This window comes from Onychostoma macrolepis, chromosome 25, assembly GCF_012432095.1.
Source record: "Onychostoma macrolepis isolate SWU-2019 chromosome 25, ASM1243209v1, whole genome shotgun sequence".
Lineage (NCBI taxonomy): Eukaryota > Metazoa > Chordata > Actinopteri > Cypriniformes > Cyprinidae > Onychostoma > Onychostoma macrolepis.
The window spans coordinates 24464028-24489632 of NC_081179.1; the positions used below are offsets into that span (position 1 = coordinate 24464028).

At 36.7% G+C, this 25605-nt stretch overlaps 1 protein-coding gene across 8 annotated transcripts in view; it reads right to left on the reverse strand.

The window, feature by feature from the left end:
- zgc:113516 (uncharacterized protein LOC541449 homolog) overlaps nucleotides 1–25605 on the reverse strand; it is a 68287-nt gene that overhangs the window by 14604 nt on the left and 28078 nt on the right. For 3 of the 8 annotated variants that reach the window (XR_009269267.1, XM_058766475.1, XM_058766474.1), the window contains exons 4-8: nucleotides 23329–23477; nucleotides 10259–10342; nucleotides 9999–10159; nucleotides 2583–2656; nucleotides 349–520 (exon numbers count right to left, since the gene is read on the reverse strand). Coding sequence is in view for 7 of the 8 variants with exons in the window: in XM_058766475.1 (XP_058622458.1) it covers nucleotides 349–520; nucleotides 2583–2656; nucleotides 9999–10159; nucleotides 10259–10342; nucleotides 23329–23477 (640 nt within the window). In the remaining variant the exon portion in view is untranslated. The remainder of the gene's footprint in view (nucleotides 1–348; nucleotides 521–2582; nucleotides 2657–9998; nucleotides 10160–10258; nucleotides 10343–23328; nucleotides 23478–25605) is intronic. The other 5 variants (XM_058766476.1, XM_058766479.1, XM_058766481.1 and 2 more) reach the window with 3 other exon arrangements.

The following is a 25605-nucleotide window of genomic DNA, read 5'->3' on the forward strand; positions in this document are numbered from 1 at the left end:
GGGCATCATGGAGAGTGTAACGGGTCCCACTCACCTGCTCCGAGCAGGTCTCGAACCCGGCGGACACACTAATCAGGAGGCTAAATGCTCAGCCACTAGCGCGTCTCTTGAGATCAGGGGAGTGAGGTTTTACCTGCACAGCAGCTACTAGCTGGCCTCCGTTACACTCACCCCCCTAAACCTCACTCCCATCTGGGTCACGGCACTAATGTTGCGGTCCTACTAGCCCTGCTCCGAGCGAGATTCGAATTGCATGGGAGGCGGGCGCTCCAACAAGGAGGCTAAAGGCCACGGCCTCTAGCGTCAGTTGCTAGAGCGCCTCTTGAGATCAGGGGAGTGAGGTTTTACCTGCACAGCACTTACACGCTGGCCTCTGCTACAAGAGCATGTGGCTGGTCCAGCAGAGCGGCAGCCACAATGAAGCCTGGTGCTGAAGCCGGCTGTGTCTGGTGGAGAAGGAGTGGGGCCGGCAAATTGCAGCGGAGGATCGGTCTCGTCGCTGGACGGGAAAAAATAGGGTCTGTGATAAAAGTGGCAAAAGGAGCGAATCGAATGCTGAAATACTGTAGAGAGAATGAAGGTAAGATGGCTTGGGCTATTTATAGAAGTTCTCAGGATAGACAGTGTAATTGCTCCTCTTGAACTTTGTTAATAAAACATCATAAAAATGAAAGTCATGTTCTCTGATAAAGTAATCCGTATGAAACCAGCGCTATGTCCAGTTTTTTCCCCATCTGAGCTAATTATCTTTATTGAGATCATGTCCATGAGCGTCTCAGCTTTTGATATTACAATCGTCCATGTGAGACGCACACACACACATGTAATCGCCCACATCACCTCCATAAACAAAGCAGCAAGACTTTTCTTCAAGTTCATCTCGACTACTTGTCGTTTCTGGAAGAAGATGCGTTGTGAGGAATAAGCTTTGGATTACCTCAAAAACAGAATGAGATGTGATGGTTTGATCCAACGGATGAGATAATTTACATGAGTATTTTCTTTTTTCTTATCCTATGTGCATCAGTTGTTATTGTGTTACTGTGACATAACTTAAACTTGTATACATATACATTTTTTTCAATCTCCTCACATTTTTTTCTTACCTGCCTTAAAGTCACAGTGACACAGATGGGCCATTAGGGGATGGCCCTTTGTCTCTCAGGTGTGAATCACTAAATATTCATGGCCATTGCTGTTTCTAGCATTTTTAAAACTGCATTTTTTCATCTTAAAAATATATATAAATTGAGACCTATGTTCTCAAAGTCAAATGCAGATATGTTAATTCATGCATTTATGACCTCAAGGTTAGATTATTGTAATGCTTTATAGGGTGTTTGTTCTGCATGCTTAATAAACAAACTCCAGATGGTCCAAAATGCAGCAGCTAGAGTTCTTACTAGAACTAGCCCGGTTCTGTCAACACTGCACTGGCTCCCTATTAAACATCGTATAGATTTTAAAATCTTGTTAATTACTTATAAAGCCCTGAATGGTTTAGCACCTCAGTACTTGCGTGAGCTCTTATCGCATTACAGTCCTCCACGTCCACTACGTTCTCAAAACTCTGGCCATTTGATAATACCTAGAATATCAAAATCAACTGCGGGCAGCAGAACATTTTCCTATTTAGTACTAAAACTCTGGAACAATCTACCTAACACTGTTCGGGAGGCAGACACACTCTGTCAGTTTAAATCTAGATTAAAGACCCATCTCTTTAGCCTGGCTTACACATAACACACTAATACGCTTCTATTATTCAAATCCGTTAAAGGATTGTTAGGCTGCATTAATTAGATCAACCGGAACCGGGATCACTCCCCATAACACACGATGTACTCGTTACATCGTAAGTAGAATGGCATCTACGCTAATATTTGTCTGTTTCTTTCTTATTCTGTTTCTCAGTCCGTATCCAATCAGATGGTGGATCAGCACCAAGAGATGATGTCTACAGCCCTGATAGTCAGCGGAGACCAGGACACCCAGATGAGCCCCAGAGACATATCCCCAGTGAAGACCTCGATTAAAATACAATAAAACTAAAAATATAACAAAATAACTAAAAATATAATAAAATACCTAACTACATAATACTATTATTGTTAGAAATTGCAACAAAATAAAAATAGAAATAGAAACTTTTGAACTGTGGGTTTCGTCTGGCCAGAGGAGAACTGGCCCCCTGACTGAGCCTGGTTTCTCCCAAGGTTTTTCTATCCATTCTGTCACAGAGGGAGTTTTGGTTCCTTGCTGCTGTCGCCTCTGGCTTGCTCAGTTGGGGACACTTAATTTCTAGCGATTATCGCCGATTTGATTGCACAGATACTATTTAAACTAAACTGAGCTAGACAATGACATCTCTGAATTCAATAATGAAATGCCTTTAACTGAAAATTGAGTGTTTAATCTTACCATTATACATTACTGACACTCTATCTTTCAATTTGATACTGTTAAGTGCTTTGACACAATCTGTATTGTTAAAAGCACTATATAAATAAAGGTGACTTGACTTGACTCAGTGTGCCAAATATTGGGAATTTATTATTAATTTAAAAAGTAAGGTAACCAACCTCTGGAAGTCAAAGTCAATGGTGGAATGTTTTGCCTGCAGGAGAGCCCATAGACACCAGAACAAATGAGCCACCTAGGGAAAAAAATGAAATAGTCTTAAATTGGAAAATTGTTGTTAATTATCTAGTTTACCCCAGTGTTCTTAAGCCCTGTGTTTCCTTGTCTCAGTGTTCGGTCTCGATTGTCATATGTGTATACTGTAATACTGTAAGTACCCACTTGTCCGTAAGTACTACATATTTACCATGTATATACATTAGTAAGTACAGTAAAGTATCTAATTAGTTACCATGTACGGGCACTACCTGTAAGTGACCGTTCTTTCCCACATTTGTCTGTATGTACAAACTAATTACCATGCATGTACGACTGTTAAGTACAGCCGTGTTTCTTATTTGTTACCATGTACATACACTTAAGGTAAGTACCTTGTGTTACCACTCACTTGCCTGTAGGTACAAGATATTTACCATGTATGTACCAGGGAAGTACACGTACTGTAAAATAAAGTGCTACCAAAAAGGGAAAAGGAACAAAGTGTCTGTGCACATTCCAGTCAACACGTGAGATCACGCGATGATCACAGTGACATCACACCATTCTCATATGGTGATACTAACAGTGTGAGTAATATGTGAGCTCATTGTGAATTCAAAATGTTGAGCAGGTTGAGAGGAGGCAGTTCAAATAGCAGTTGCTGGGGGACATTCTACTTTCTGTTTCTCAACACTATCACAGTGATATCACAGTGGTGTCACATGATGAGCTCATGAGTGCATGCCCAGCTAACAGATTTCTGTTATAAGAACCTTCTCTAAACATACAACTGACTTCTAGACACAGCCTTCAATGAAATCAACTGAAATAAAAGAAGACATTAAATCTCTCATGATCTCAGCAGAGAATGATTAAACAACTCCACAAACAGCATCACCAGCTCCACTCATTACTAACCAGACTGACTTTATTTCTGATATCTACAAAAGCGCTTATTGAGAATTAGATGTTTTATTGTTTTGTTTGATGTTACCATCACAGTGATTAGTGTTTGCTTTAGTTGGGCTCTTGACCCTTGACTTTATAACATTATATTTTTTTGGGCTGCTGTAACTGTGTTTGTAAAACACATTTGTTATGGCAAGGAAAACCAAAAAGAAACTGCAACCAGGTGATATTGGTTTGTTGTTGACAATAACAACAAAATCATCACCTAGATTCAGTATGCAGTCTTTGTGAAGTGTTATCAATCTGAACGTTTTAATTATAACAGCTTTTGGATTATATAGTATAGGGTCAAACAGTATAATAATTTATGAATGATTTCAAAAGCATAAGTCATAAACATTTTGAACTATGGTGTCATTTAAAAACAAAGAGAGACATCAAGACTCAATGTATGAATCTCAACAATGGTGACAGTCAAAAGCTTCATGCTGCAATGCATGCTGGGTATCTAGTCTCTGTGCAGTGAGTGCACTTTGACCTTACATTGTGACCATAGTATGAGCACACAGTGAGGGCGCTGTGAGGTTACACTTTTAGCTCACTGTTACCTCACATTGTGACCTCATCACGAGTATCCTGGGAGATCATGGTGACATCACTGTGAGATCAAATTGTTGACTGGGATGATAGCTCAAACAAACTCCATTTCATACAAAATGCACTCACAGTTTTGAATCATCTTAATCACCTTTGGAGGGACACCCGTAAAACTTAAGAGCTCCAGGAAAAGGGTTGAGAACCACTGGAGTAGATCATCCAAATAAGCTGACATTCTGAGACCTGCTGTTCTCAAAAGTGTTAGAGCCATTTTGACAGCTTTGCTGAACACTCTCAGATTTGCTGAGCGCTCACTTATGAGAAATTCATAGGCTGTGTGCCAGTTAAATGTAATTACCTGACATTAAACCAGTCTTTGGAATGGATACTGAGAGAACTTTGAGCATGAACATTTTGAACTTTGTTCTTTCCGAGGTGTTTTCTGGTATTTCATGCATCCAGAAATAGACAGCAGTTCTATTTCTTTCTCTAAACTCTGAGATGACTCACTTTCTGCTGATGACATTACCACAAACTGCAGACAAGTACCCTGAATCATCATAAAAAAAAAAGTTTATTATGGATAAAAACGTGCACATGTCCCAACCCTCTACATGAGCTGTGAGTGGACCACTTCAGCTCTCACTCACTTGCCGTAGAACTGGTAATTGCAGCTCTGATTCAGATATTTTTGCATATAATTTTGTTAATGTTTTTCTAATGAAAATAAATTAATAACAAAACCAAAATATTAAATGTCGAAATGACAATTTTCTATTGAAATTTGGAGTCAAATTACAGGGGTGGCAAAAATGACTTTCAGAAACATGGCAGCATCCTAATGTTATTTTGCACAGAAATTAGTAAAATTGGTTGACTTCTCAGGCCCCTCAGAGGGTCAGCCCATTGCAGGGAACAGTGGTGAGACAACATGTTGCCAATTGAAGATGATAAATGGCAAATTTCTTGCTCAGTCCACATTTAGGCCTACCACCAAGGGCTGGGCGGTATATCGAGTTTGTACAATATATCAATATATTTTTATAAGCTATACAGTATGAAGGAATACCGTTAATATCGATATACACTACAGTAGTTTGATACGAGCACATCTGGAAAAAAAATATCTAGGGAGGACGCAGACTGAACTGCTGCGGAGAAAGTGCATAATACAATTTGTTTGTAAACATGTCACAAGCTTTATATGAAGGGCTTTAAAAAAACTCGTAAGATATAGTAGCCTATCGTTTATAGTTTCAGTTTAAAGCGGCTCGTGCTCGCCCAGTCAGATGCTCTGAGAGAGAGGCTGCGTGGTATGGGATCAGATTCCCGCCTAAAGTATTGCAGTCAAAGATAAAAAAATAACAAGCGTGAAAACAAAATTTAAAAATGCAAGTAAAAATATATTGCACAAGATTTAAAAACGAAAGCAACATTTTTCAGAATAGCAAACAATGGTCACGGATAGAAAAATAATAAGCGTAAATCAAAAAATTAATAACGCATTTTTAAAAATAATAAGCATGAATCAAAACTTCAAACATGTTTAAAATCATATTGCACAAAATTAAAATATTAATGCGAAATTATCTGACTTGCGCAAAAAATCATGTTTTCCTTGGTTATATTTCTGTTTTTTCTGCTCTCAGACATTTTCTGCTCATATTTTTATTTTTTGTGTGCTTATGCTGTTTTTCCCTTCGCTCTTGTTTCCACGTTCTGCGCTTGCTTTCCCAAATGTTGCGGTTAGAGTTTCATGTAAATCAGGGTAGATTTAAGCCTCATCATTGGTCCACTAGTTCTTGATTGACAGCTCCTCCTCAGCCAATCAGTCGAAGAGGGGCGGTGACGTCACTCCAGTGCGCCTCATTAGCTCCGATGTTCAGCGTTCACTTGTACAGGTGAAAATGGATAACTGTCAGCTGGGTAACATCTTTCCATACAGGACACCGTTATATGTGTCTGTCTGTCACTGCTGTACGTCTGCCTGGCGATCTGTTAACGTTAAATGAGCCATCCTAGCGACCCGTCGTGGTTATATTCACCTGTATTCATTCGGCTATGGCCACACCGCGAAAGGGAGCAGCCACAATATGCACCGGGCTTGCGAAGTCACCGCTATATAGGTCTGATTCGCCCATATCTGACTAATAATAAGTACTATACTGTTAGGAGAGGATAATATGAGTAAGAGTAATACATCCCAGTCACAATTGTTTAGTTTGTTAAACTGTGTGTAGGCAATAATTTGCTTATTTTTTGTCATGTATTTGTTTTTGTTTTTTTTGTAAACAGCTTTGCAGCTTTTTCTTTCATGTACAGTATGTAATTGATAAGGTTGATGGTTTTGTAAGATTTATCACATTTTGTGTTTACAACAATAAGGAATATCACAGGAGGAAGAGTGTTTTCCCCGAATATCAGCTCCATTGAAAATCTTTATTGAACTGTAGTATAAAATCAATATAACAAGTACATTTTGAATGACTTATATTGTAACTATTTTCTCATTTTCCTCTATTTTGATGAAGAGTCCAAACAAAGCCACAGCAGAACAGTGTCCTACAAGCAACACACAGCAGCCTTTCATACTGAATGATTCACTTTATTTCTCACTGAATGAATCTGCCGTTTGAATGAATGATTTAATGTCTTACTCTAAAGATACTTGCCGCCACCTGCTGGGTGTTTTACTTTCATATTGTTGCTGTATTCTAACCTTATATATATTTAAAACGTTAATTTTATGCAATTATATATGTAGCTTGTTGCATAGTGTTTATTTAAATACACATACTATGCAAATAAATCATTGTGTACATATCAAATCGACCTGTTCTCTGTAACTGTCTCCTCTGTAACACTACCACTTTCATTGATCAGTAGTCAAATCTAGCCAAGTCGATGCAAAACCATTATTCATTCATTCATAATTAATTGATCAATTTACTAATTTAACGTTAACGGATCGCCAGGCAGACACATATAACGGTGTCCTGTATGGAAAGATGTTACCCAGCTGACAGTTAAACATTTTCACCTGTACAAGTGAACGCTGAACATCGGAGCTAATGAGGCGCACTGGAGTGACGTCACCGCCCCTCTTCGACTGATTGGCTGAGGAGGAGCTGTCAATCAAGAACTAGTGGACCAATGATGATGCTTAAACCCGCTCTGATTTACATGAAACTCTAACCGCAACATTTGGGAAAGCAAGCGCAGAACGTGGAAACAAGAGCGAAGGGAAAAACAGCATAAGCACACAAAAAATAAAAATATGAGCAGAAAATGTCTGAGAGCAGAAAAAACAGAGAAATATAACCAAGGAAAACATGATTTTGTGCGCAAGTCAGATAATTTTGCATTAATATTTCAATTTTGTGCAATATGATTTTAAATGTGGTTAAAGTTTTGATTCATGCTTATTATTTTTAAAAATGCGTTATTAATTTTTTGATTTATGCTTATTATTTTTCTATCCGTGACCATTGTTTGCTATTCTGAAAAATGTTGCTTTCGTTTTTAAATCTTGTGCAATATATTTTTACTTGCGTTTTTAAATTTTGTTTTCACACTTGTTATTTTTTTATCTGTAACTACAATACTTTAGGCGGGAATCTGATCCCATATGCGTGTGCCGCTGACAGAGATGATACTCGCGCTGTTAATGTGTTTGAGATGTGCTGTTTTCCTTAATGCATAACTTACATTTCACAGGTATATACTCCATCTGTAAATGTTAAAAAAGTAATAGAAATATTACCATTTTGCTGTCAGAAGTGCATGAGCTTTTGCTTTGCGATTCTCCGCTGAACTTCACAGACTTAATTTAGAACGAGCGCCGCCACACGCATGCGCGCCAAACAGACGGAGCGGAATGAAATAGGTGCGCAATAACTCTGACTAAAATATACATTTTGCTGAAATATTTGTAAATGTGACATATGTAGAATTTTAAACCTACAAGTAAGTGTACGTGTATGATAGCACTAATCAAATCAAAATAATCAAAATAGCCTTTTTACTCAATTAGTCTGTGCTTTTTTATTATTTTCATTTTTAGTTTAGTAAATTTACCTTCTGCTTTAAAATGATTATTTTAGTTTTTAGATTGCAATGTTACAGCGCTAGAATGTAATGTGATTTTAACCCTTTTTTGCACATACTATATGCCTATGCTTACATTCACTTTATTTGTTTAATCCAAATCCAAAATACCGAAATATATACCGTATACCCAGAGGCTTAGCAATAGGGCAGGCAAGGCAGGCAATTGCCTGGGGCCCCGCATTTTGAGGGGGCCCCCAACAGCTGACCATTTGAACAATCGGAAATGTCATTATTAATAATATACACGTAACATGGAACAATATAGCTGCATCCCCCCTAGGGGGCTCCCTCTCGCGTTAAGCTGGATGAGCTTGCTTTTTCCTCGTGATGCGTCGCCCGCTGTTTTCAAACTGACACAGCACTTACTCATGCATTTACTAGGCTATTTTAAAAATGAAAAGGACTTATCCATCTGGCAGCCAAAAGTAGAAAAAAAAAGCAAGAAGAGGAGGAAAAGAGGAAACATGACAGCGGTAAATTAAGTGATGGAGATAAGATTGACTTAACGATAATTATATGACAAACAAATGTTTTTGTTGTTAATTCCATCTTATTTTCGTTTAATTATTTGCTAGATGAATTACTAGTCCAATTACTAATAGGGTTATTGGGAAACAGGTTAGCTAGGGTTGCACTTAGAAGCAGCATGTATTATATAGCATTTAGCAGGTATTAATATGCTGCAACAGAATAGGTGGTACCGGGAAAGACGCGCACATCACCACTTGGCAAGTTTCGGTACTGTGTCTTGCTGCCAGTGGGGAGCTCACAAAACAATCAAAATAAATATCATTACATTTACTTAGTTGACATTATTTATTTAGCTCTTCTACATTAAATTAGTTGAGTTAACATAATTAGTTGTCAACTAATAATGAACTAATAGTTAATAAACTTTAAATTAAATTTAAATTAAAATGCTAATCACATATTTCTGCATGCAGGAGCATTACTTAAGTTCCTGTCTCCACCACCATGGAAACTTGAGCATTGCGCTTTATCTGCTGCTAACACTTCCCATCACCGTTGCCTCTGGTGAGAGAAGTTTTTCAGCTTTAAAGCTGATAAAAACATACCTCAGGTCAATAATGAACCAAGAGAAGTTGTCAGCACTGGCACTAATTTCAATTGAACGGAACATACGAAGGTCTTTGAATATGGAGTACATAGTGACAGCATTTGCTGTAGCTAAGGCTCGTTAGCACCATTTTTAAGATGACAATCCATTACTGTAAATATGAAGATTGTTCTGTATCTTCAAGATTGTATTGTACAGTATTGTATCTTCTGCCATAAAGATGAAGATTAAAATTTTGTTGAAGAATAAGCACTTTGTTTTAAAAAATAAACTAGTTATGTTATATTATGTGTTTTGACTACTTTTTATATGTTGTATAAATATATATCTAGGTAACAAAGATATATTAACAAAATAATCTTTTAGAAGGGCCTCATCTATTAATTTTGCCTGGGGCCCCCACTTCATCTTGGTTCGCCTCTGCGTATACCTCAAGTCAGCCAAAAAATACAGAGATATGAATTTTTGCTCATATCGCCCAGCCCTACCAAGAAAGGACATCATTAGCCACCCTCATTATCTTTGCCAGTACATTCTGTGGCAGACCACAATACTAGGTATTCAGGATTCTAGGTTTCGTGTTGTACATTCATGCAACATTTTCTGTCACTGTTTGACATTTACATTTTGCCAACTTCACAACTGTCAATCTAGCCCCCTCTCTCAACCTCCCCAAAATACTCACCAAGGAGAACTTGCAGACTTGTACATAAAGTTCCAGAACTTCTTTCTTGGTCACAGTTGAATCCACACCACTGAACCACTTGAAACTCTCCAGATAAGCAGTAAGCCAATCAAACTGAAGTTCACAGCTAGGGTACAGGCTGGAGTCAACATTATTGATACCTCAAAATTCAAAGAAAATAGTATGTTAGATAGACAGAAGTAAAAGTCATATCTTTTAATGTTGGTTATTGTTACTTTTTTTTTTTTTTTTAGTTGTACCTGCAAATTCATTGAAATGGTTTCCAATATCATATGCTTGGTAATTCAAATCTGCATATTCATAGTCAATGAATTTTACTGCGCCTGCAATCAGGGGAAAAAAGCTATGAGTCTATGGAAAACAGTACAAGACACAATTAAATAAAATGCAATGCACTAATGAATGTCAAAATTATTCAGTATATAATCAGTTCTTTCTTTTTTTGAGACCTAAATTGACTGAGTTTGCTGCAGCTTTTCTCAAAATTTGTGGCAAAAGTTACAACATTTCTTGTTATTTTGCAGTGAAAAAAATAAATAAATAAATAGCACAGACAACATTGTTCTAACATTTTTATTTCTTTTCTGACCTCAAGAATCATTGGGCTATAATTGATAAAAAGAGAAACTTAAGTGTTGTCTACTTACCCTATAAAGCCTATTATATCATAATTTATACATGAATTTCTAAAGACTTTAAATTAGTAACATGACCCAAACTTTGTTGAAAAATCTCTAATACATCTCTAATACAAATATAAGAAATAATAATAATAATCATGTTAAATTGTACCAAATACAGTCCCTCCAGGATTTCACGATTTTTTTATGTGATTTTTGCGATCAAAATGACTGATTTTGTGGTGGTAATTTCCATAAATTTGTGACAAATTTGCGATTTTTTTTTTTTTCTTTTAAATTATGATATCACATTTACCAGATTAACTCAAATGAAGTCACCTTTATTTATATAGTGCTTTTAACAATACAGATTGTGTCAAAGCAGCTTTACAGTATCAAATAGGAATATAGTGTTTCAGTAAGGACAATAGTAAACACTCAATTTTCAGTTAAAGGTATTTCATTACTGAATTCAGTGATGTCATCATCCAGCTCAGTACAGTTCTAATAGTATTTGTGCAATCATGTAGACGATATCGCTGGAAATTAAGTGTCCCCATAGGGATTTTGAACCAGCTGGAGTTTATTAAACGTGCAGATTATGTATTGTGTTAGATGCACAATATTCACAAATAACAAACAAAATGCATAAAGCTGGTTTATTTTGGTCTCTTAGTCAATTCTGAAACATTTTAACTTTTAAAACAACCTTAGGACCCTTTTTCCACCTTACCTATGTAAACATTAAAAAATAAGTATTGTAGCTGTACATACTGCTTGTAAATCCAATTCATACATTTGGTATGGTCTCTTAATAAATTCTGATATATTGATATATCAGAATTTAATATAGATATATAAAAAATAGAAAGGGAAAAAATTAAATAATTAAAAAACACTGCGTCGTCAGCGTTGGTATTGTATCAGACTTTACTGATCAGTGTGCACTTAACATTATATGAAATTCAAGTTCAAATGGAGTTGACCAGTGAATGACGGAGATGGAGTGTCATTACGGCTGTAACTGTTATCTGAGGCAGCAAGTGCATCTCAATATATGCTTTCATCAACTTTTACAGGTTATATAACGTTTATTGTAGCTAGATGGGCGCTTAGTTTTTTCTTGTTGTTTAATACACTTGGTCAAAATCTCAAATTAAACGCGCACAGGATATTTAAAACGTGCATTGTATATTGGCTAGACGGCAAATAACCTACTTCTTCTCCGCTCTTCAAGCACACAGAAACATAGCCTTTACAGACGTAGTGTTTGAGTAAAGAAAACGCTGTACTATTCAAACATCAGTTATTTATTTACCCTTTCATTGCTAAAAAGCCGAGATCTGTCTCCTCCAGGCTGTGCGCGGCGCGTCAATCTGAATGGAGGCGGGTGAAGTTACGAGCTTTCGCTGAGAGCTTGATGATCCAATGGCGTTACGAAGTTTTACACGTGAACAACATCTGAATCCACGTAACGTAAAATAATTCAGTTAGATGATTATAATTTTATGTTATATGAGGTCTTTAATTCTTTTTTTTTTTTTTTTTTGCGATTATTTTGCGGTTAAATGACGAATTATGCAGGATCACAAAAAAATGCGACATTTTGCTTATTTTGCATTGTATTCAGCGATCGCGGAATCGCGAAAAACTGGAGGGACTGCAAATAATGATAAAACAGGCATGTGAAGAACATTTATTTGTTCCTCTTGCAATCATCTTTGTAGGCCATACTGAACTGAATACTGTTAGAAAAATCGCATTAATTAAAATTTTTTTGCCATATGAATAATATTTTGGCCAGTTTGGGTCTCTGAATAAAAACTGTTGTATCAAGTATGTCAGGAAAAAAAAAAAACATGATTTTTTTGTCTTTTGAATTTTGTCTAAAAAATTCTAAAAAAAACCTCTGACTGTTATTGAATTATTTCAAGCTTACGCGACTAATATAATATATATTTTTTTAATTCCTTGTCCATGTTGGGGTTGTTCAGAATATGCAATCCTCTTTAATGTGGCATATAGGCATTGTTGATTAATTGATCTGGGGTGTGTTTCCCAAAAGCATTGTTAGCTAACTATGGTCGTAAGTTCAATTGAACTCTGTTGATAATGACAGAACTTGCAACCATAGTTGCTTTTGGGAAAAGAACCACTGGTTAGTAGAAAAGATGTCATTCGGAGTGTGCAAGCTTCTGTGCATGTGTGTGTTAGAGATAATGCACATGCATTGCAGAAGCAACGGCGCAAGCAGAAATTGTGACCACACAACGAGTCTATGCTCAAATTATGTGGGAAATCTGTGGCAATTTAGAAAAATTGCAAGTTCTTCCAAATTATTTTGTTTGATTTTGCAGTTTTGCACTGATCGCAGAATCACAAAATCATGGGGGGTTTTATTATGGCTTCGCATTACATCAGTACAGCTAAATGTACCAAAATATCTCTATAAACATTAATTTAATACAATATGTTATGCACAAATTAAAGTGGCTTGAAATACAGTCATGGAATTCATGATATTGGTATGTAATCTTCCAGCTAATCACTTTGCATACTGCATGGCCATATGTATTCTTTCAGCCATTGAGCTTGTGTGCTCCCTATGTATGTAACTTTTGCTCCAGTCTTTGCTGTAATCACTGCTGAGTCTTCTCTCTGAAACTCCTACTTCCTCCCCAGCACTACTATACCTGTCTAGATCTAATTACAGTGGATTTATGAATATTTTTGTAGCTGCATCATCATGCCTGACAAGCTCACAGCAGAATGCCTATGCATATCTTAGCAGTAGCAAGTGCCTGTACTTGCTTTTCACAACAGCAGTATAGTTCCATGAGTTGTCATAACTGAAAAGTGAAGCCTGTGTTATACTTTCTGCTTGTGCGAGTCCGCTAGGGTATGCATGATGTAAAAATCGTCATCGGAGGGTGTATGAGGAGGCTCTCTGTGGACATCCACGTGCCTCCCATTTTTTGTGACTTTTTTTGTGGCTACAAAAGCAACAACTTCGCATGCGCAGGCTGTGTGAAGAAGTCTGTCGCTACCCGCACTTCTACAATCTGTTGATAAAACAATATAAAGACAGCCAGATGTGCAATAACTTGTTTGTTTACTGTTCAAGCCAATCTACTGTGCATGTATGGAACACGTCCGCGGCGCTGACCACCAGCATACACTTTCGCCAATATTTCACAATAGAACAAAAAGAACATAACAAATGTTTAAACTGAGAAATTTTACACTTATCCACTAAATAAGCTCATTTCAAATTTGATGGTCTCAAAAAAGTTTGCACGGGGGCAACAAAGGGCTGAAAAAGCAAGAAATTTTGAAAAGATTCAGCTGGGAGAACATCTAGCAAAGACATAAGAAACAAGAACATGGCAGCGGCTAAAAATGAAGCATAAAAACACAATTCAATCAAGGTAAAGCTTTAAGCATGAAAGTTTCATGGGTGTAGGCTAAATGATTTTACGAACATTTGACATTAAATATCATTCAGTTTGTCATGTAGCATTTGGACCAATCAGACACACAATTTTGCATTTGATTTAACAAATCAATTAGTTATTAGATTAACAAATGGTCACAGACCCCTCACCCAATACACATACCCAGTGCCAGTAGGACTGTCAAGGACTTCAGGCCCCTGGTCCCATGGCAACCCATCAGATAACACTAGTTTTATTGCACAAAGGAATGCAAATGGCCAAGCAACACTCACTTCATATCCCCTTTAGGAAAAATAAATTATGCCATAAAATGGACTCTTCTCTAATGAATTCATAGAAAAACCTTTCTTTGAATGAGCACACATATCATTAGGTCATTGTGTATATTATTACTATTCTTGTATATGCTTTTGTGTATTGTATACTGTTTTATGCATGCTTATAATAGATCACTAGTTAATATCACTCTAACTGTAACATGTTTGGTCTCTATCAATTCGTCTTTGGATGATCTAATTGAAAGTGAATATTACATGTTGATACCTATGCAACATATTAATGTCCTAAGAATCTTTAATAGTTTGTATAACAACTTCCAATCCAACCCCTTTGCAAATTACCATGCTCTCAGATAAAGGGTCATAAACCCTCCCAGTATTTCCAAACTCCCGCTTAGAAATTCAGCCTTTCTCATTGGTCAAGCCCATCCTGAGAGGTGTGACTCTTCGCAGAACTTAAAGGGCTCACGCACAGCTCCAAGCGCTCTTCTGCAAAAACTCTACTGCTAAATCTCCGGATTTCTGCCCGTGTGGAGAGCCTGAGCCGGTGGGCTCCTACATATCTCAGTTTTGCGGTTCTGTTAGATCCTAGAAGGATGTAAGCTAGAACTCTTCTGAAACTTTAAGTTTTGTGCCAAGCCTTGCGGCCTTGACTTTCCATTCAACCAAAGCTCCGCGGAACGGTGCTGATGGTTTTACTCAGGTGGTTAACTGACTCTTTCCATAACTGCATTCTGTTTTCGTGAATGTATGTATGTATGTTTGTTTGTTTGTTTAGATTAGTTATGTGTGTTAGCGTTTAGTTAATAAAAGTTGTGTGCACAAATTACATGAGTTTCTGGTTCTGCCTTGCAAATTAATGTCCCTTTACGATTTTCGATCCTTACTACATGCTCTAATGCATTAATACTTAAGAAAGTATTTTCTGTGGCCACGAAAATATCCTTTCTTAGAGTTGATATGAACTTACACTGAATGGTCGCTGGACGAAAAGATCAGTTGATAGCAATTTAATTTTGCTACAGTTATTACTGTCAGTCGATATAAATAATTGTAATTAATCATAATTAATTGTAATTATTTATATACAATTCCCTTTTAAGCTAATTTGCTACAGTCACAAATCTGGTCTATGAACTTCTGTTCACTCACCACCAGAGGTCACTCACTCACCACATGGACTCTTGCACTACACTACTGTTGCACTTCACCAGACTACAATTCCCATCATCCATTGCACTGACAACACACACAGCTGATTGCACTAATCACACGCTCACACCTGAGAACTATCACACAATCACACACCCTACATAACCATGGACTTCCCTTCACAGTTTGCTGAGTACTGATCTGTGTATAGCGCTCTTCAAGTGATAGCTGCTTTACTGAGCCATTCTGTGTTTGTTTAGTTCCAGTATTGTTCTGCATTTATCCCTCTCCTAGTGTTAGCTGCAATACGGAACCTGTTTGTTGTTTTCTAGTCTGTGTTCCCTGTATTTACCCCTGTCTCACCATTCGGACTCTGTTTATGCCTCGCCTGGACTGTTGCTCTTGTACCTGGCTTATCTCTCTGCCTTACCCTGTTGGATATTGTTCGCCGATCGTCGTCGACGCTTGTCCTAGGATTACTCTTTGTCTTTCCCATGCCGTACCTGTTTGCCGTAGTTTGACCCTGCCTGTGTTTTTGACCACGTCACTGTTTAATAAAAGCTTTGCACATGGATCCGCACGTCTCACGTCTCGTTGGCTCCATTACACAGTGTCTAGTTCAATGCGCTGCAGCTTTTTCCACATAGTCTAACACTCTTTTCATATAATTAAATAATCTCTAATCCAACATTTCTTAATTAGAGTAATAAAATCAATACTGACTTTCAACAGCAAGAAGGCAGAGGCTCCCAAAAAGAGGGGAGAACCTGCACCAGCACCACTGACAGATGAAGAGGAGATGGTCAAGTATTGGACGAATTCTAAGATCCAAAAGTAAAAAGATTAACTTTTGCTTTTGTATTTGTAGGAAATAAAGATGACCAAAAAAAATTGTGAATAATTTGTGTTGATTTAACAGCTGTGGTTATGGCATCTCGTAGCTACTCCTCCATCTGGCATCCTTCCATTCCACACAGTAATTAGTTTAATTTTCAGAAGGTGCGGTGGTGGAGATATGCTTGTCATCAATGCATCCAACCACACTGGAAATCCCGAAGGAAATTCTGATTATTGGGTTAGGCTACTTCCAGAGGTCACAGATAGATGTTATCAAGTGAACGTTATTTACCAGTTTAGCCTTATTTAAACCGATTTTTACACCACTGACTTACAGTCCTGTGAAACTCCTCTTTGACGGATTTGTGCCCAGGAAAAAATTATCAGAATGAGTGTGAGTGGGATGCACACTTTCCTTAAAATCTGCATACAGCGGACTTATACACTGAAAAAATGACACTAATTTTTTTTAAGGTAAGTGGTCGCAAACAGTTTATTTTAGCTACATTTAATAAAAAAATATATATATGTTCAAAGTCAGTCAACTCAATTTGTTTATTTAAATGTAGCTAAAATAAATTGATTGCAACCACTTACCTTACATTTTTTTAGTAAATTCAATTAATCTTTTTTTTTTTTTTTTCAGTGTAATGTGCTCTGCAGCTCCGATGTTTTAAAGTGCATTTTTCTTATTTTGCAAATTATCTGTCAATGGGGCAATAAATAAAAAAATATTCTTGTTTCAGTTTGCATTAAGATTTTTCTTACCCTATGGCGGACAATTTTATACTTGTTTTACGTAAAATGCACTTAAAAGGAAAATCCCCCAGAAAACAAGACTAAATATCTTAGACAATTTTCATCTATAAAATGCATATTAACAATTTTTTGATATTTGTGCTTTAAATAAGACAAAAATACTCAGTAAGAAAAGCATTTTGTAGCGTGAATGAACGAATAAGGCATTTAAACATTGCTTACATTTTAAAACCGGGGTGGAGACCGAAAGAAACTCTGGGTTTAGCAAAGAAAACCTGCTCCCGACCAGGGGCCTGTACCATGATGGTAGATGACCAAATTCAGAGTTACAGGATTAGTTTCAAGTTGTCCAAACCACTCCAATACGGCTTTGTTGGTACCATGATGCTGATCATCAACTTTCTTTGTCAACTCAGGCTTTGATCTTGAGTTTGTGGAATGCATGTACGTGAATGTGTAACATTAGCAGTGAACAGCCAATCGCGAGCCTTGGTTAAAGGTTTTGTTAAAGGTTAAGAGATTGAAAATGCATTTAAATTCATCATATTCTTCGATGAAAAAAGTACTTGTTCATGAAAGAGGACAGATAAAAGAAATGATCTTGCTTTATCAGTGCAGTCACAAGTGAAACTTGTTGAATTAGTTTATATAGTTGGAAATGTTCAGCGATAGAGACTCGAACGTGTATGGTCACGTCATTTTTAAAGCATTATCTATTGATTCTACAGCTTAGTTATATTACATAGGATCTGTATATATTAACATTCATTTAAAATAAATGATTTATGATAACTGTTAAACTAAAATTGCTTGTGTGTAATGGATTAATAATAATAATATAAATCATATAATTATATAAATCATATAAAATAACTAATTATCACACAGTAAAACCCCCAGTGTTAAATCAACACTCCCAGTGTATATATATAATCCACACTCAGAGTGTTAAAAAAGTAACACTGAAGCAGTTAACAAACTGAATCACTGAACGAAAGGAAACAAGAACAGAAAAAAAGAGACGAGCAGAAATACAAAAACTACAACTGACTTCAGCCACAGCCTTTGATGAAATCAACACAAGATAATAGAAGACATTAAATCTCTCAAGATCTCGGCAGAGGATGATTAAACAACTCCACATACAGTATTACCAGCTTCAAACATTAACCAGACTGACTGTAGATGTCAGTTTAGTTTTGTTTGAATGGCCATTATATAGGTCAGTATTTGCTTTAGTTGGGCTCTTGACCCTTGACTTAAAACATAAAAAAATTGGCTGCCATTTTTTGTTTTCATGTTAGTTATGGCAAAAAAAAAAAAAAAAGCCAGGAGAATGTGATCAGCATATACTGGCTTCAGTAACTGATGTAATTTGGAGTGTAGTCACTGGTAGATTTGTTAGTTAATTTTGCTGTTGATCTTCTGATATACATACTTTAAGATCTGATAGCTTTAATATTAATCTGAAAGACTTTTGAAACTTATTCAGCACTGAAAATTTTTTTTTCCCTTCATCAAACAGACATCAAGAATCAGCATATGAATCTCAACAATGGTGACAGTCAACATAAAGCTCTATGTTGCAGTGCATTCTGGGAGCACCAATCAAAACTCATCCATGGTTCCCAGCATGCAATGCGACGAATAAATTATGAGCTGTCTTAGTATTTTCTTTTATTCTTACTATTTCCTTTTGTTTTGCTATTTTTGTTGTGACTTTTAGTAGCGTGTTTAATCTTTCAGAAAAGTTTCAAAACTGATGGATCAAGCTTTATATTTCGTAAACAAAATCAAAAATTTTAACCAATCAATGACATGCTCTGAATGAACTCAGTTATGAAAGTCACTAAACGCTGGTGACTTCTCTATTGAAATCTAACCATCAACACCCGCTTACCATAACTAACTTGTCTAATCAAACAAACCAAACGGCAACCAAAGTAATTGTAATGTTTTAAATCAAGGGTCAAGAGACCAACTAAAGCAAACACTGGCCTCGATAATGGTAATTCAAACATAACTAAAACATCAACATCTAAAGTAAGTCTAGTTAGTAACGTGTGAATCTGGTGATGCTGTTTGTGGAGTTGTTTAATCATCCTCTGCTGAGATCTTAAAAGATTTAATGTCTTCTTTTATCTTGTGTTGATTTCATCGAAGGCTGTGGCTGAAGTCAGTTGTAGTTCTTGTATTTCTGCTTGTCTCTTTTTTTCTCTGTTCTTCTTTCTCTTTCTTTCAGTGATTCAGTTTGTTAACAGCAGGTGTTCATCATTAATGCTCAATCATCACTCAATTACTAAACTAATTATCTCATTAACTTTAACACTGATTCAGTGTTACTTTTTAACACTCTGAGTGTGGATTATATATACACTGGGAGTGTTGATTTAACACTGGGGGTTTTACTGTGCATTAAGGCCAGGCAATTTTTTTTTTTAGTACTAGTGACCTTTAATTTGGAGCAAGGGAAACTGGGGGAGTGATTTTTTTTGTGTCAGACATGTAACCGGAGCAGGTTAGCTGTGCAGTGTAAGTTGCTATGGCAATGAACGCAGCTAAAAGCCAAGCCACTTTCATGGTACTTAAAACCCAGGATTGGTGAAAACTAAACTTACCTGGCTAGCCAGCTAAACTGGCTTCATGGTACAGGCCCCTGGTTAGGTTCACATTTGCCATGGTGACTCACTTCACTTAACCTCCTTTCTGAAACGGGCCCAAGGTCTGTACCATGATTAGCTATAAAAGTCTTAGAGAGACAGAGTCGAAGGCCGAAGACCTTTGTTGGATGCCCGTGGTCTTTGGGCCCTCAGATGACACTGCATCACTCATCGGCATGATTCTGTCACTGACATTATTAAATGGGCCCAGGAATACTTCCAGAAACCACTGTCGGTAAACACGATCCGCCGTGCCATCTGCAGATGCCAACTAAAGCTCTATCATGCAAAAAGGAAGTCATATGTGAACATATGAAGCACCATCGTGTCCTGTGGGCCAAGGCTCATTTAAAATTGACTGTTTCAAAGTGGAAAAGTCTTCTATGGTCAGACAATTCGAAATTTGACATTATTGTTCGAAATCACGGACTCTGTGTCCTCTGGGCTAAAGAGGGAGACCTTCCAGCATGTTATCAGTGTTCAGCTCAAAAGCCAGCATCTCTGATGGTATGGAGGTGCATAAGTGCATACGGTATGGCAGCTTGCATGTTTTGGAAGGCACTATGAATGCTGAAAGGTATATAAAGGTTTTAGAGCAACGTATGCTCCCCTCTAGATAACATATATTTCAGGGAAGGCCTTGTGTATTTCAGCAGGACCACATACTGCAGCTATTACAACAGCATGGCTTCGTAGTAGAAGAGTCCGGGTGCTGAATTGGCCTGCCTGCAGTCCAGATCTTTCACCTATAGAGAACATTTGGCGGATCATTAAACGAAAAATACGTCAAAGATGACCACAAACTCTTCAGAAGCTGGAAACCTATATCAGGCAAGAATAGGACCAAATTCCAACACCAAAACTCCAGAAACTCATAACCTCGATGCCCAGATGTCTTCAAACTGTTTTGAAAAGAAGAGGAGATGTTACACCATGGTAAACATGCCCCCGTGCCAACTATTTTGAGACCTGTAGCAGGCATCAAATTTGAAACAAGCTCATTTTCTGCATAAAATTGTAAAATTCCTCAGTTTAAACATTTTTTTTTATGTTATTTATGTTCAATATGATCTCACAGAATTCCATGTAATGTTCACGGACTTAACTAACCTCCGAATCTGTGGTGGCATCACGGAATCGCCGAAAATTCTGTGATGGGCTCACAGAAAAAATTCCGTGATGGGCTCACAGAAGTGATACCAATGTAAGTCAGTGACAGGCATCAGCCGTGCTCCACGCACGGAAACCCTTAGCATCAATATGCCGACGCGATACTGGGAAATTTATCGTCATCATTATTGTTCAGAACTGGGTAGGTTTAGGGTAGGGGTGGGGTCAGGTACTCCAGTGAAAGTATAACTGCATCGGAGTCACTCTTTTTACGTGGTCCGATGCAGCGCTGGTGTTGAACCAATGGATCCGTGCATGGACCACGGCTGATGCCTTCTGTGAGCCCATCACGGAATTTTCGGCGATTCCGTGATGCCACCACAGATTCGGGGTTAATTAAGTCCGTGAACATTACACGTAATTCTGTGAGATCAGGTTGCTATGTTCTATTGTGAATAAAATATTGGCTCATGTGATTTGAAATTCTTTTAATTTTCATTTTATTCAAATTTTTAAAAAGTCCCAACGTTTCCAGAATTCGGGTTATAGTCCGCGCTGTCCGTGTACGCGTCCGGATTGCGCACGCGGAAAGTATAACACAGGCTTTATTATGCCTACACAATATAACTAATAGATTGTTTAGAATATTGTATGTTTCAGAACAGAAAAATTTCAATTCTATTCACATAGTAGTGGTCTGTAAGGCTGTAAGTTGGTACCCGTTCAAGGACAGTTTGATCTAAACTTGAATCTATCAACTTGGAATGATCAAATAATAAAAATTTGAAATCCCTCACCCAGCTAGTGACCTCAGTATGTGTGTGTGAAAGAGAGAGAGAGAGAGAGAGCAAGAGACACAGCATGTGCACAAATCAAGTTGCGTTAAAATGAACCCTCTGGGGTCTGAGGGTGTTTTGGGGCCCTGGAGAAGATTTAACATGCCCTGACATTTGTGATTTTTTTTTTTTTTTTTTGTATCTTAAAAAAAATATTAATGGCTAAAGTCTGATAACACTGTTTTCAGCACAAACTGGGCTACAATAATATGTGAGCAGCATGAAAGTACATGTTTGTGTTTTTGAGAAAACAATGTTTATGCGTGGTTAGTGACAAACATTTTCTTTTTTTTTTTAAGTCACTGACATAAGGCCATAAAACACATCCAGTTCTCAAAAGTCTTGTGAACAAATATTCTGTATGTGTTAAACTAGAGTTTTTGCTACAAAATTATGTGAAAATGATCCTGTTCTCTCGTTCACAGAAAACAATATATTGATTTAAGATTTGTAAAACATGTTTTGTGATAGAAAGCCGTTCTATCACAAAATGAATGCCTGAGGGAGTGACATTGGCCATGAATATTTAGTGATTCACATCTGAGAGACAAAGGGCCTCCCATAATGGGCCATCAATATGAATGTGACTGAGTTGAATTGTGAAACATTTAGACAATGAAATGACACATATTTCAAAATGTTTCACATGATTTCATACATATAGTCAGGAATTATAGTTTGGGAAAAGTCTAACTAGTAAAATGTGTCCAAGTTATGTCACAATAACACAATAACAACAGATGCAAGTAATCTTAGGCTACCCATCAGAGTGATATCCTCCACTGGATCCAACTGTGCGATGCATCATGTTGTGTTCTTTTTCTGAGGTGAATTCTGGGTTATTCCTCTCAGCGCATCTTTTTCCAGAAACAAAAAGTAGCCGGAATGAATTGTTTGTTTACGCGGAGGCGATGTGGGCATTTACATGTTAGCGCGTCTCACGTGGATGTTTTGAATCTGAAAAAAGCGATCGGCTCGTGGCCATGACAGCATTAGATATAATGAGTTGAGACGGGAAAAACTGACAGCGTGTTGGTTTTATACAGATGTTTTGGATGTGACTTAATTTGTTTAAAAGTATACATTTCAAGCTATATATATTTGTCATATCTTTGAGGTGAGTATTCCCGGAGATTCACGCTGTTTTATTCACGTGTCTGTGAAGAGAGGCGACAGAGAACGCACCCTGTATATTTTCTTTATTTTACAAAAGCACATTGTTTTGTTGTTATTATGACTATACACAAATAAAAGTAGATCCTTTTCAGTTTCAAACAATACCTTATTCTTATCTGTATGATCAAAACTGATGGAGTATTTTTAGTTCTTTAGTTCTTTAGACTTTCGTGGTCATAAAGAGAATACGAGACAGACCGCACTGGTGTGGGCTTCAACCCCAGGGAGTTAAAATATTTATATACTTTTTTTTTTTTTTAAATACAAATTTATCTATGAAATGCTGACTCAAACCTGACATGAAACTCAACAGGTCTTTGTTCTTGAGTCCAGTAGCAGAACTATGGCCAAAACCTCAATTTGCACCTAAAGAACGGCATAATTAAAACAAACTCAAACTCGACTATTCTAATAAATGTTAGTCACCTTCTTCTTGGTTATAGATGACATTTTTAGTCAGGAGATCATTATGACACAGTACTACTGGGGAGTTGATATGGGTAAGATGACTCTTCAATTCCTCCATCTCTTTGATGATGATTTTTAGGCTAGGCGCCTCCACATGGGCACTGGATCTAAAGAACACAAGTGTGCAAATTAGTAATATTTTGGCAGAGCTGAATTGTATATATATATATACATATTTTTGTCATCTCATAATTTGAAAGCACATACATGAAAGCTGTCCAAAGAATTTATGAACCAGCAATGACTCTATGTAGTTTAGTTTTCATAAATTTGATGTTTTAAAGGTGCATTAAAGTTTTACTATGCAACTACTGTAAACAAGAATTGGTTTAGAACTGTGAAGCTTTTGGGTGTTAATGGAAGCAATCTACTCCATTTATGTTTAGATCATTGTTCTGATTTATTTTATTTTATTATTTTATTTTATTTTATTTTATTTTTAAGCAGAGGCTCTATTATTTCTTTTGACATATTGCATGTTCAGACATCCATACAACAAAATATTCTGGGGATCAAAAATTCTGGTGGTGGATGACAAGAATGAATGAATGAATGAATGCTGGCAGGGAAAGAGTTCATTTTGAAATACACATTACATTACTGCATTTCAAAGTGTTAAATATCATGCTTTTAACTCCACCACATTTAGCAAATAATGCCTTTTTCAAGTTAAGTAATAAGTAGTGCTGGGCAACAATGGACATTTTTTATTGTGATTAATCGCATGATTTTTCTGCGATTAATCGTGATTAATTGCATTGTTACACACAAAATTTAATAATGAATTCAGAAGAATTTTGAATAATTAATTTTTTTCATTTAAAAGTACATTACAGGTGCATTTCAATGTCGTGTTGTGGAAACGTTCATTTATTTCAGTAATTCAACTCTGGTGATGTTGATTATGTGTTTTCATTATCATTTGACCTGAACTCTTTCAGAGCTTAATCTCTGAATTAGATTCATTTAGATTACAGCAACCAACACCACCCGATCATTTTCTCTCTTGGCTTGTCTTAACTGTTGTCTAACTCAGTTACAGCAGCCAAACAAAATCTAATGTTAACAAGTTAAGGGTCAAAGAGCCCAACTAAAGCAAACATTGACCACCGTGATGGTGACCCAATGGTAAAACATGATTTTTCTCCTTCGGTGATTCTGTGTTAACATCAGGTGTCTTCAATAATTCAGTTTTGGGGGCCTGGAAACACAAGCTTTTGAACAAGATGCCTGTATCATCTCCATGTAAACAACAAAAACATGAATTTGCGAAAAAGGTAACATCATGTGCATGCGTATTACGTTTTCTTCCACACTTTTTCCTTCCACTCAACTTTCTGTTAACATGCTTGGATACAGCACTCTGTGAACAGCCAGCTTCTTTGGCAATGAATGTTTATGGCTTACCCTCCTTGTGAAGGGTGTCAATGATTGTCTTCTGGACAACTGTCAGATCAGCAGTCTTCCCCATGAATGTGTAGCCTAGTGAACCAAACTGAGAGTCCATTTTGAAGGCTTTGCAGGTGTTTTGACTTGATTAGTTGATTGGCGTATCACCATATTCTAATTTGTTGAGATAGTGTATTGGTGGGTTTTGGTTAAATATGAGCCAAAATCATCACAATTAAAAGAGCCAAAGACTTAAACTATCTCAGTCTGTGTGCATTGAATTTATTTAATACACAACTTTCACAATTTGAGTTGAATTACTGAAATAAATGAACTTTTCCACGACATTCTAATTTATTGAGATGCACCTGTATATGAACAAAAGTGCAATAACACTTGGTTTGCAAACACTTTAAAAAATAAGGTGCTTTTTTTACTTTTGTAAAAAACTTTTACAAAAGTGTACTTTTGCTTTTTTTGTAGGTTAACTCAACTAGCAACCGACAACTTAAAAACTTTAGTTTATCTAATGAATAAAAGTCAGTCTTCTGAGTGTTAATAGATCTGTAAGAGCAACCAAAGATGTTTTAGCAATCAACAACACAAATCATTTTTTAACAACCCTTTTTCTATTAGATTTATGTTCATTTTCAAAATTTTCTACATAACATGGACAGTATTTGCCTCTTAAAAGTAAAAGCAAACATTTATGCTAATAAACAAATATATTTAACAAGCTGCAATGAGATGCAAATATACAGTACCTCAGCACACGATTCTCAAACATGGTGAGGATCAACAAATTTTAAATTAGTAAAAATATATCACTGTAAAACCCGACAAGTC